A 12,278-nucleotide genomic window follows, 5' to 3' on the forward strand; every position below is an offset into this window, starting at 1 on the left:
ATTCTCGCTGTTGCCGTCGCCGCCATGTCGTGGAGAGGCTGTGTGTTTCGTTGTGAAAGCGAAACTACTTTGTTTGGTCTTCCAAAAGAGGACACAACTAGAAATCAGTGGTTAAGTTGTATTTACAACACTGTTCCAGAGCAGTTCAAACCAAATATTCAGATGTTTGCAACGCATTTTACGGAGGACGAGGTTTCCTGGGAGAGTAGCCTACAATGCCGGTATTCCTGTGAATTCAGTTCCCCTGTTTCCCCTTCGGCATGCATGCTGACCCTATACAGTCTATGATGCTGACAAATAATGCTGACTCACAGCCTGTAAGTACGTTTTCATATTTAAAGGATTTGCCACTGACAATTCAAATTCGACTGACAGGGTCCACCTGGACGAGAGGGGCCTATGGGCAGTCCAGGACCACCAGGAGAGAGGGTATGTTTTGATTTTTTTGTTTGTTTGTTTGCTCTCATATAGTTCATGGAATCGAGCTGCTGATTTTCAGGATGTTTTGGCATGTGTGGTTATTTCTCTCAGGGTTTCCCTGGAAAGACAGGAGCAGTGGGACCACAGGGCCCTGTTGGCATGTATGTAAGTGACCCCTCTACAGGGCTCTTATAGAGAGAGAGGGAGCGGGATGAGGAGAATAATGTTTAAGGTTGATGTTTTGACATAGCCAGCCCACTCTCTTGTATTCTCTTAAGGGTTTTCCAGGAAACGTGGGTATGAGAGGAAGAGTGCTTCCTTATGAAATCACTAAAATGTATATAATTGCACAGGGAATGATGGGCCATCCTGGTGATGACGGGCCTCTCGGACTGGAAGGGCCACAGGTTAGATTGGCATGGAGCTGCATAACTATTTGGTCTTTGTTCAGATGTCTTTGTTAGAGGCCATGCATTACAGAGATTTTATGGTTATGTAGTATTTTAATAAAAAAGAGGATAAAATCACTGTGATATACAACATTGTTATAGCTTTAAGAAACTGGTGGCAACTGATATGTGATGAAAGCTCTCTGACCTCTGCAGGGTACATCTGGTCCGGCAGGTTTGGAGGGGCTTTCTGGAAGAAAAGGTGATAAGGTATGGAGAAATAATTATAAAATTATATTTCCTTGACACAGTAACATTTATAAAGGATTTTTTGCCTTTTAACATTTTTTTATTAATTCAATGTACTGGCAGGGGGACAGAGGTCCCTTTGGAAAGCCTGGTCTTCAAGGACCAAAAGGAGACATTGGCCCTCCAGGTGCTGAAGGTCCAATGGGTCCACCAGGCCCAGCAGGCAGTGAGGTGTAGAGATCAATCTCTTAATGTTGGCACAACTGTGCAATTTAACCCTAAAGTCATCTGTCTCAAATACAATCAGGCTCACTGTCCCTGTAAGAGTAATATTTGAGTTTTCTCCCGTTGAAGGGTGATGCTGGTCCAGTTGGCATTGCTGGTGATCCTGGCCCTAAAGGAGAGAAGGTCATTTATCTTTTATAGCTAGTGTCAGTTCACAAGGGAAAATGCTGTTGTACTATATTTCATTGTTTTCCTCAGGGTGATATTGGCCCACAAGGATTTACTGGTTTAGAGGGGCCGTGGGGAGACGTGGGGGAGCAGGGAGCGAGGGGGCTCAAGGCAGACAAGGGCCAACTTGGACTCCAGGTAAGTGCAAATCAGCATTTCACATTATGTTTACGTAACATTTTATTTAGCCTGACATGTTTTTTTACCATTTGATATACTACCATTCAAAGGTCTGACTTACTTCTATTCTGTAAGGATGCGTTAAGTTTATCAAAAGTGACAGTAAAGACATGTTGCAAAAGTTTTTATTTTAAATAAATGCTATTTGTCAATGAATCCTGATAAAATGTACTACGGTTTTCACAAAAATATAAAGCTGCACAACTGTTTTCAATATTGATGGTGATTTCTTGATTTCTGAACAATCATGTGATCATTCAGCATTGCCTTTGCAGGAATAAATTACATTTTAAAACATATTAAAATAGAAAATACAAATGCTCAAAATTCAGCTTTGCCATGACAGGAATAAATTAAATTTTAAAATAGAAAACATTCATTGAAGTCATTTCAAATTGTAGTAATATTTCAGAATATTACTGTTTTGCTGTATATTTGATCAAATAAATGAAGCCTTGGTGAGCAAGAAACTTAAGAGCATAAGAGAAAAAACCCGAACTTTGGTACAATGGTAGTGTAGGTATTTTTCCAAATTTAAACACTAAAATATATGGTTGTTTGTGTCAATTTGGTTGTAATTGTGTGTGAACATTGGCTGTTTTTATGTTAGGGTGAGTCAGGCCTCATGGGTGGTGTTGGACCTCCTGGCCTAAAAGGTGTAGAGGTGAGTGTTGACCTGAGAATGAGTGACTCCTATATTCATGTGTGATATGGCCACATAGTTGACGTTACTAATAAACAGTTCCTGTTTTCTTTCAGGGTGGACCCGGCCATCCAGGATTGGTGGGGCCAGATGGACCTCCAGGAAGCAAGGTAGCATGTTTGATTCTTCACTTAGAGCATCTTTGGATTATTTTATTTATTTTTATGGTCTAAAATTAGGCTTATTTTTTAGGGAGAGGTTGGGCTGAATGGTTTACTTGGTGAGCCAGGAGATGCTGGACCTGAGGTTCTGATCAACTTGAAAACATATTACTGTATATGTGCATAACATGTAACATCTTTTTTACATTGGATTGAAATTCTTTGGATGTCAAAAGAATTGCTGATTTATTACTTATATCTGTGCTTCAGGGAATTGTAGGTCCCAAAGGCATGCAAGGTGACGCAGGAAAAGCCGGGACACAGGTAAAGATCATTTCTTTGCATTTATATTCCTCCCCCAGATACTCTCTTGGGGAAACAACATATTAATTTTTATCTCAAGAGTAACTCATTAATATTCATATCTCGGCCTACAGGGAGGTGTTGGTTCAGTAGGTCCCCAAGGTCTTTTGGGCCCTAAAGGTCTCCCAGGGCCTGAAGGGGAGAAAGGAGACTCAGGAGATAAAGGAGAACCAGGGGTGGAGGTGAGTTTGTAATGAACTCCACTAAGATGGAAACTCATGATTGCTTCTTTAAATTGCCTGTAAATCCACTACATGTTCATAATGAAGCCATTTCTTCTCTTTAGGGGCCAGACGGCCTTCAAGGCATTCAAGGACCACCGGGACTGCCTGGTTTGGAGGTACAGACCATTAAAACAGAATATTGCATTTGTTTAACGAGATGGTGTGGCGTTTTGGGCTGTGTATATAAATACAGTACATGTGATTGATTAACTCAATTATATCAATTCGAAACTCTGTTAGGGTCCACAAGGTGAGGCAGGGGTACGTGGCTCACCAGGTCTGCCAGGAGCTCAGGTCAGTGCCCAGTGAGATAAAATATTTACAGCAAAGAGACAACAAATAGATTTAATTCTGCCTTTGTTTTAACTCTGCTGAATCATCAAGGCCCTTAATGAGTTTTGATTGTTGTAGGGCCGGATGGGTAACCCAGGACCTGAAGGAAGAGAAGGCATGAAAGGAGAGAAGGTAAGGTCACAATGTTCTTTTCTATGTCTTAATCCCTGTCTGCTATCTAAAATAAAAGTTCTTCCTCTTTGCTTTTGTCCTTGCTGTCAGATAGGAGAACAGTGTTTGAGAATACAGATTTTCCAGAACGCTTATCTGCAATTTCATTTTAAATTTGAATTTGCTTCTTGATGCATTTTAGGGAGATCAAGGCAAAGATGGAACACCTGGAAAAATGGGTCACATTGGACGGAGGGTAAGATGCGATATGCCCTTTTAGTACCCTCTTAGACTATTAAATGTTTCCAAATCTCTAAGTTAAGGCAAAGAAGTTTAGCGACATTATTGTGTCATGAATGTACTTAGGTTATTTTAGACTCTGACGTCATGTATGTAATAATGCAGGGCAAACGTTTGGAAGATGGTGGTGATTATGATTGATAAACTGATTTTTTTTTTTTGGTGCTTTACATCTAAAGGGTAAAAGAGGCAAGGCAGGGTTGAGGGGGACCAGAGGACCCAGAGGAGAAAAGGTCAGAGTTCAGAGATGATGTCAACAATGACAACATGGCATTAAATACATGAGTTTAATTCTTGATTTTCAATTGGGCACATTATGGATTTCCTTTTTGGCTTCTCCTTGTCCAATAGGGAGAGAGGGGGGATGTAGGAGAGAAAGGACTTCCTGGATGGGGAGGAAGTATGGTAAGCTTGATACACTTATCATATATTTTGAATTAAAAAACATTGTGGGAATTGATCAAATGGGGAACCATTAACACAGTTCGAAATCATAATCATGCATTTGCTAAAACTTTTTTCTATGCTTGACAGGGAATCCACGGACTGAGAAGAGAGCCTGGGGAGCAAGGTGTCAAAGGAGCAGAGGTGCTTTTAAAGTTTTACTCAGACAGGATTCTTTTAATGCAGATACCTTAGAAATGCATGATTACTATTAATACTTTAACTTGTCCATAACAGGGTGAGAAAGGAGATCAGGGGCCACTTGGTCCACCAGGGAAAGATGGCTTGAAGGTATAATGTATATCAAGCACATTCAATGAATCTGCAGTGCAGCAGCCTATTCAGTTCTCTTATAAGAGTATTAATTTGTTATTTTTAGGGGAGTATGGGGCCTATTGGTCCTCCTGGACCCCCAGGACCAAAGGGGGATCAGGTAAAGTCAAAATATCTCATTAAGCATGTATTCTTTAGCTTTTTGCCTTCACCATAGATATTGCAAGACAATGCTTATAATAATAATAATAATAATAATAAATATACAATACAAACATCCATATTTATGTTTTATATTGACAGATGTACTTAAGTATTGCAGCACTGTCAATATTGATAAATCCTCCCAATTAATCTTCTTTTCCTTCACTTGCTTTGGTTAAAAGTAGGGCTGCACGATAAATCGCATGCGATATTTAACGCGCATCTTATCAGTAAAGCCGGTTCTGTAATCAGCGGTAAATCTCCATCACGTGTGTGCTTTCACATTGAGCAGCATTAACTACACAGAGCCATGGTCACTGACGAGCTGCGCAAAAAATCGCGCGAATATGATCGTGGTTTTGCGCCGCTCGTCAGTGAGCAACGGCTCTGTGTAGTTAATGCTGCTCAATGTGAAAGCACGCAGGTGATGGAGATTTACCGCTGATTTATTCGCGCGATTTTTTGCGCAGCTCGTCAGTGACCATGGCTCTGTGTAGTTAATGCTGCTCAATGTGAAAGCACGCACGTGATGGAGATTTACCGCTGATTACAGAACCGGCTTTACTGATAAGATGCGCGTTAAATATCGCATGCGATTTATCGTGCAGCCCTAGTTAAAAGCATCTTCTGAATTATTAAACATTAAATGTGTGTGCTTTTCCTTAAGGGAAATATTGGTCCTGCTGGGCCTAGAGGGGCACCTGGAATACCTGGACTACCGGTGAATGTTTCTTTTTTATGTTTCAGCATTTAAACTAATAGCAAGCTGTGCCTAATAAACTGTAGCCCAATTTGCATTAAACATCTGCTGCAGATGCATTTACATGTGCTCTGTCCTTTCAAGATATGAAAGCATGGTTAATTCATTTTTAATGACAAAAGCAAGGACAGTGAAGTGCTTTATCGCAACCACAGCCTGTTTGTTTGTTTTTTTCTTCGAAAGAGCCTGAAGATCATTTATAATTTCTTTCTCTTTTATCTCTTACACCTTGCAGGGCTTGTTTGGAGACAAGGTATGAAATGTAATTTCCAAAGCTTTCTTTAGTCAGGTTAAAAGGAAATGTTGCATATTCATCAAAATAAAAATACATAAAATAATTTTATATTCAGGTTAACATAAATTAAGATTAGTTATTAAATATCTCTTTTTCACTTTAATCCTAGGGACTTAAGGGATTTCAGGGGCCTCCTGGACCCCCTGGAAGGAAGGGCTTGCCAGTAAGTTGACACCTTTTTTTTAACAATATGAGCTTAGAACTAAGTTGTTTATTTATAAATTTACTTTCTTATTTTAGGGTCCACCGGGGCCACCAGGGCCTGCTGGTGTTTCTGTGAACCTGACCCAGATCAAGGCAAGTTGTTTAAAATCTTAGTGACCCTTTTACTCTGATTTGCTGTGCTGATCATTTAATAGCAAACATCACGTGATTATGGTCAAAATTCACACACTAGCAAATGTCACATAGTTCACTGTTTGGGGTAAAAGTGCACAAAAATGTGTATATTCAGACACAGCTGGACATATTACTGTGCATTTTCCATTATGTAGCATACAAGTTGCATTCTGAACAATGGAAAAAGAACTGAAATTAGACTATTCATACTGAGTAGTCAACTAAATCCACCTAGGATTTGTAAAAATCAGATTTTCTTTTTGTGCATTTCTGTGTACATAAAATTACATTTTTGTGTGCTCAGGCCCCATTTTACTTTTTTTTCTGTCTTTGTTCGTACTCTTTTTATATTCCTGATTTAGACTTTTAACTAAATGATGAATACAATTTGAAAGAAGGAGTCAGCTTTTTGTGTATTGATATCATGGCAGAACTAAAATATGTGCTATTTAGCACATCAGAAAAACTGTAGTGGCAGAACATCACAAAATCTAACTCTCTTATTCTTGAACCCTCACTAAAATGCAGATCACAAAAAAGCAAATCAATTTGTCTTACTTTTTCTTTTCCAACAGGATCTGATGTACAGTTCAGACAAGCCCAATTACCCTCTGATTCAGACACTGCTGGACTCTCTGTACAATGACCTCCGGCTGCTGGTGGACCCTCCGGACGGTAGCAAGCAGCACCCAGCCTCCACCTGTCTGGAGCTGTGGCTGTGCCATCCCAACTACACCAGCGGTCAGAGCCCTATCTTTCATCTTTTCCAGCTATCAAAGACATATCTTTTTGTTCTTGTTCCTCTTTGTCTTTGTGCTATCTTTGAGAAATCTTTCCATTACAGTTGCATTTTTTTCTCTAAGACACATACGCATACGTTTTCTCTAAAGCACGCTCAGTTACATTGACCCCATTTTCACATGGTATTAAGATCTGTCTCAAGCGATAAAATCTAAGGTGGGCAGCAATAAGGTGTAAATGAGATCCAATTTCTTTTTGTACTTTCGAAAGTTAGTTAATACAGCTGCTTGACTAAAATAACTAAGTGTGTGTGTGTGTGTGTGTGTGTGTGTGTGTGTGTGTGTGTGTGTGCATGCGCACTATTAAATGTATTTGAACTGTATGTTGTTTTGGAAAAAATAATCTGTTAAATAATTACTTTTGTAACTTTTGCAGGATTCTATTACATTGACCCAAACCAAGGCAGTCCTTTAGATGCTCTTTTGGCCTACTGTAACTTTTCAGAGTCAGGAGCAGAGACCTGCCTTCACCCCAGAGATGTACAGGTAATATCCTACTTATAACCTCGCTACTGTGTCTCTTTAATGTCAAAGAACATCAAAATCTTATCATCGCTCTTCCAATTTCCACAGCTTCCCATAAGGACTTGGCTGAATGACTCAGGGAATAACAGCAAGTTCTACTGGTTCAGTTCACTGGAGGGAGGTTTTCAAGTAAGTAGTACTGTTGAGCAATTTTTACTTCCTGTTGGATCAAAGTTTGTGCTATTGTGCTATTGACAGGGGCTGTCTGTAGGATAGTTGACTTAAAATAAAAATTCACAGGACTTGTAGGCTTAGAGACTGGTGTATACACTTTAGAAGTTGAGAATTTACTTTCATGATACCTTTTTATGTTTTTTGGACCTTAACAGTCCCATATACTATCTATTTTTGTTATATGGAAAATAAAGCCTGAAATTGGCCTAAACATAGGTAGGTAGGTAGGTAGGTAGGTAGATAGATAGATAGATAGATAGATATGTTTTGAGTGAAACAAGGCTGACTAAGTGATGACAGAATTTTTAGATTTTGCTGAACTGTCCCTTTAATGCTTTAACATCATTAATTTATTGTCCAGGTTAATAGCCGCTAATAATGTTGCTCTTATTACCTATAAAATTCTTGCTCTTCATTGTTTGATGTTCAGTTTTAATCCCTGTTGTTGTACACAGTAAAATGTGTCCTTCAATTTTACCATCAAAACCCTTCTGTCTGTCTTTGATCAGTTTGAGTATCCAGCCCTCAGTGTAGTTCAGCTGCGGCTCCTACGACTCCAGAGCAACAGAGCAGAACAGAGAGTAACGTACTCCTGTTACCCTGGACACCGACTGGGCCAGACACAGCGACAAGTCCAGTTCCTCACAGACTCCGTGAAGCAGAGCTATTTAGGAGAACTGCAGGATTGTGTGGTATGTGGATTCTAACAGCACTAGTAATAAAATGTGTTATTTTTATCACATTTTTGAAGGGGAATCGTTTGTATACGGTTCATTCATTGCTGTGGTGAACCAATTTATTTTGATAAATAAATTTATCAAATATTTTAAATTTCATTCCTGGGATCATGGCAAAGCTGAATTTACTGCTCAAAAACATTTCTTATCAAGGTTTCAAACAATTGTGCTTTACCTTTAACAACCGTTTATGTTTGTGTTTGTTGTACCAGTCTGCAAAGGAAGTGGATCCCGGACCGCGCGAGTCTGTGTTTCAGTTTGAGGACATGGACCTGCTTCCTCTACGTGACATAGGAATCTTGGGCAACAGCAGCTACGAGCTTGGCTTCACAATCGGCCCTGTGTGTTTCCGCTAGAGACACCCTGAATGATAACGCTACATCCTGTGCATTTAACCTTAAATACAAGTAACAAAGAGAAGATAACAGGACACTCTGAAGACACATGTGGCATCTACGGCTCGTGGTAAAGGAAATACTCTAGACAGTGTCCTGTCTATCCCGGTGCTGCCAGACAAACGGACAATATCCTTTTTTTTGTTTACAGGGACTTTTGGCTTTGTAATTGATGTACTATTTTTATAATAATTTTTTTTGTTTCAGCAATGTTTGTTAATCACTAGCTGGTCTTGTAATAACATTGTAGATGAAGCTTGGATCGTATCAAGTGTATGGTTGCAAAGGGGTGGAAAATTTCCTGTAAATTTCCGGAAACTTTCCAAAAATCCCTGGAATATTCCAAAAAAATCCTGGAAAGTTTACAAAATTTCTGGAATATTTCCGAAATTTTCCACCTTTTTGCAACCCTAATCAAGTGTAATGACAGGGTTTTGACGTGACCACTATGTGGTTGCATGGTCCAAGTTTCAGCTGTTTACTACTTAATCATGTACAAACGGTTACCATGGATTAACCAGTTATTATTATAGAACTTTGCATTATTAGGCGAGTGCATGAATGACACTTTTTCCCCTCTCGTTTAAGTGTCTAACTTGAATTGTAGGACTGATACAAACAAAGCGTCCCAGTGAGGACACCGCTAACCGTCCCATGAGGTTTGGATATCAGGAAGTCTGTGCTACCTTTGTTTTCTCTGTTCATGTCATGATTTGATTTCAGAAATGGTATTAAATTTGTATGTTAGACGATTTATGGGTGCTAATATTTACAATACAGCAGTAAGAGTTGTTTAAAAAAAAGAGAAGAGTAATACAAACTGCAGCAAAACTGGTTAATAAATGTGCAAGCAGTGATCTAATAATGATATGAGACTGAAATTCAGTACACATGCATAAAGTCATAGAGACAGTGTCCTTCAGTTCACATTTACTGTATGTAGGTCTCAGGGAGCACTTACAAATATGACATAAATGTAAGAAAATACACAAATGATATTGGAAATAGGTTAATTCATAGAATATGTTGAGCCAAATGTAAGTGTTGCTCATCATTGTTTTAAAGCAGTTATCATTAAAAACTTTTTAAATCACATAGAACTTAGGCACAGGTGCTTTGTTTTGAAAAACGTTTTGTTCAATAACATTTTGTAATGTATATTGTGTTTTCTATGTATTTGTGGTGACATCAGAAATCACATGCTGGTCATCTGTTTGAGTATCAGCTATAAAACGTTCATTAATGTATCATTTAAATTGTGTTGGACAATTGTGTGAAACACGAACGTTTCTTAAAAATGCTTTGTGAAGCTGTGTTTTTCCTGTTCAAACAGCCAAACATGGTAATGAGCAAAACTGAAACCCAGCTAGTATCCAGAAATTAATTTTGCACAATGGGCAGTGTTGGGCAGTTACTAGTAACTAGTTACAGTAATAATATTACTTTTTGCAGTAACTAGTAGTGTAACTAATTGCTAATATGATTTCAGTAATATTACAGTTACTATCCATAAAAAAAGCTAGTTACTTAGTTACTTTCAATGCCTCAACCCCTACTGATTTGAAGTCCAAAAATCCAATAATTCCTAGTTTTATTTTCAAAATTTTCACAACTTGCACTGGCACATGAAGTCACCAGTGCAGCAGGCAAGTTTGGAATATGAAAAAGCTTACATTCAGTGGATGGACATATAGCCAATAGGCCTACATTAATTTTGTCGGGAGAAAAGATGATCTGAACACTGATTTGTAAGTTGTGGCATTATGAAAGTTGTGGCATTACTTTACTCTGGCATTACATGACTTGCCAACCCATATCACTCTGATCCCGATACCTTTTAAGAGAATGAAACATTTTCTTATGAACTTACATGATTTCTTTTGATAAAATACATCATGGAGTTGCATATGTGTGACAGAGAAATTAGAGCTACAAGCTACACATTACAATTATTGAGATTAATACAACACTTTTACTTAAACATTACTATTAATCACCGCTGAGTGTTTGTAATAACATCTGACTGCGATCCAGTGTGGATTTTGTGGTGATGAATAATGAAATGAATGATGAAGCAGAAATATATTGTTAATAACATTTCAGAAGAATTTTATGGGGAAGATATTAAATTACAACTTCTGTGGGGTGTGAAAAAAGTAATGTATCTAGTAGTGTAAATAATTAATGTTGTCAGAAAGTATTAAGTAAAGTAATAATATTACTTTTGAAAGGAGTAACTAGTAATGAGTAATATATTACATTTTTTGAGTATTTAGCCCAGCACTGACAATGGGCCATAGAAGTGCTACCCTTTGCCTGAATTTATTTTCTGAATGCAGTCGTTCCTGTCCTGTAGTCTGTGTGGAAGGGGACGAAGTGGGAAATCTACTGCACACTGCATGCCTGAACCTGCCATAAAAGTTTTCAACTGTTCAGATCTGGTAATTGGGAATGCAAGGTGCCAGAGTTTTGAGTGTATCATCATTCTGTCATGCATGAACATCATGAGGGAGGAGTGTCATCAGTCCAAGATAATGGAGGTCAGTAAAGTGTTTCTTTCTTTTCACTCAACCACAATCTCCTAATTTTTTATATTATAATTTTTTTTAAATTTTTAAACAAAATTAATTTAGTTAATTTCAAGCCTCCTGTATGTACAAATGTAGCTGAATTCTGTGATGTGTATTGTATTTATTTTACATATATACACTATTTTATTATGCCATATATATATATATATATATTAGTGCTGTCAAATGATTAATCGTGATTAATCGCATCCAAAATAAAACATTTTGTTTACATAATATATGTATATATTTTCAAAATATATACTGTATGTGTGTATTTATATATACATAATAAATATACACAGAACACACACATATATATTATGCAAAGAAAAACGTTTATTTTAATTGCGATTAAACGTCTGACAGCACTAATATATTATTGATGTTTATCTATTAGGCCTAAGTATAACTGTTATGTTTAAGTGTATTAAAATACATAATCTATAATATTAATATATAATAGTATATGTACATACAATAAAATAGGCTCCATGATGGGTGTGTGAATAGGTTACAATATATTATTTATACAAACGTTTTTACAGTATTTAAGGCAATTCAACTCTTATTTAAGTGCATTCAAATTATTAATTTATAAAATATAATAATATATTATTACCATTTTTATTTGGTGGTATATAACAGAATTCTACAAGGGACGCTCTCAGTTTCCAAATGTAGCTCTGTTTATTTGTGGTAACGTTTTTGTAACTTGATTAATAACCAAGCACTATACGAATATAGAAAAATTAAGATGATAAACCACGCTATCATCAGTATTACTATAATTATGTTTACTGACATTTTTGATGCCCTAGTAAGGTAAGAACAGTTGTAAGGTGATGAACGTGTTAATAAAAGAGGGCGGAGCCCCAACGAATGACGCGTGTGCGTGAGGATCACGTGATTCAGTAAGGCGCTGTCACATAAACA

At 37.6% G+C, this 12,278-nt stretch overlaps 1 protein-coding gene across 1 annotated transcript in view; it reads left to right on the forward strand.

Moving 5' to 3' along the window:
- LOC107662568 (collagen alpha-1(I) chain) overlaps positions 1–8,921 on the forward strand; it is a 58,713-nt gene extending 49,792 nt beyond the window's left edge. Inside the window, exons 33-62 of the mRNA XM_016452633.1 lie at positions 376–429; positions 532–585; positions 699–827; positions 1,026–1,079; positions 1,182–1,289; positions 1,413–1,466; positions 1,542–1,649; positions 2,302–2,355; positions 2,451–2,504; positions 2,587–2,640; positions 2,766–2,819; positions 2,933–3,040; positions 3,145–3,198; positions 3,323–3,376; positions 3,494–3,547; positions 3,729–3,782; positions 4,006–4,059; positions 4,178–4,231; positions 4,361–4,414; positions 4,508–4,561; positions 4,650–4,703; positions 5,415–5,468; positions 5,743–5,760; positions 5,912–5,965; positions 6,043–6,099; positions 6,717–6,882; positions 7,318–7,427; positions 7,515–7,595; positions 8,150–8,332; positions 8,590–8,921. Coding sequence (XP_016308119.1) covers positions 376–429; positions 532–585; positions 699–827; positions 1,026–1,079; positions 1,182–1,289; positions 1,413–1,466; positions 1,542–1,649; positions 2,302–2,355; positions 2,451–2,504; positions 2,587–2,640; positions 2,766–2,819; positions 2,933–3,040; positions 3,145–3,198; positions 3,323–3,376; positions 3,494–3,547; positions 3,729–3,782; positions 4,006–4,059; positions 4,178–4,231; positions 4,361–4,414; positions 4,508–4,561; positions 4,650–4,703; positions 5,415–5,468; positions 5,743–5,760; positions 5,912–5,965; positions 6,043–6,099; positions 6,717–6,882; positions 7,318–7,427; positions 7,515–7,595; positions 8,150–8,332; positions 8,590–8,733 — 2,238 coding nt within the window. The 3' untranslated portion in view covers positions 8,734–8,921. The remainder of the gene's footprint in view (positions 1–375; positions 430–531; positions 586–698; positions 828–1,025; positions 1,080–1,181; positions 1,290–1,412; positions 1,467–1,541; positions 1,650–2,301; positions 2,356–2,450; positions 2,505–2,586; positions 2,641–2,765; positions 2,820–2,932; positions 3,041–3,144; positions 3,199–3,322; positions 3,377–3,493; positions 3,548–3,728; positions 3,783–4,005; positions 4,060–4,177; positions 4,232–4,360; positions 4,415–4,507; positions 4,562–4,649; positions 4,704–5,414; positions 5,469–5,742; positions 5,761–5,911; positions 5,966–6,042; positions 6,100–6,716; positions 6,883–7,317; positions 7,428–7,514; positions 7,596–8,149; positions 8,333–8,589) is intronic.
- Positions 8,922–12,278: the final 3,357 nt, after the last annotated feature.

The sequence above is a fragment of the Sinocyclocheilus anshuiensis genome, unplaced genomic scaffold (assembly GCF_001515605.1).
Source record: "Sinocyclocheilus anshuiensis isolate Anshui unplaced genomic scaffold, SAMN03320099.WGS_v1.1 scaffold457, whole genome shotgun sequence".
Lineage (NCBI taxonomy): Eukaryota > Metazoa > Chordata > Actinopteri > Cypriniformes > Cyprinidae > Sinocyclocheilus > Sinocyclocheilus anshuiensis.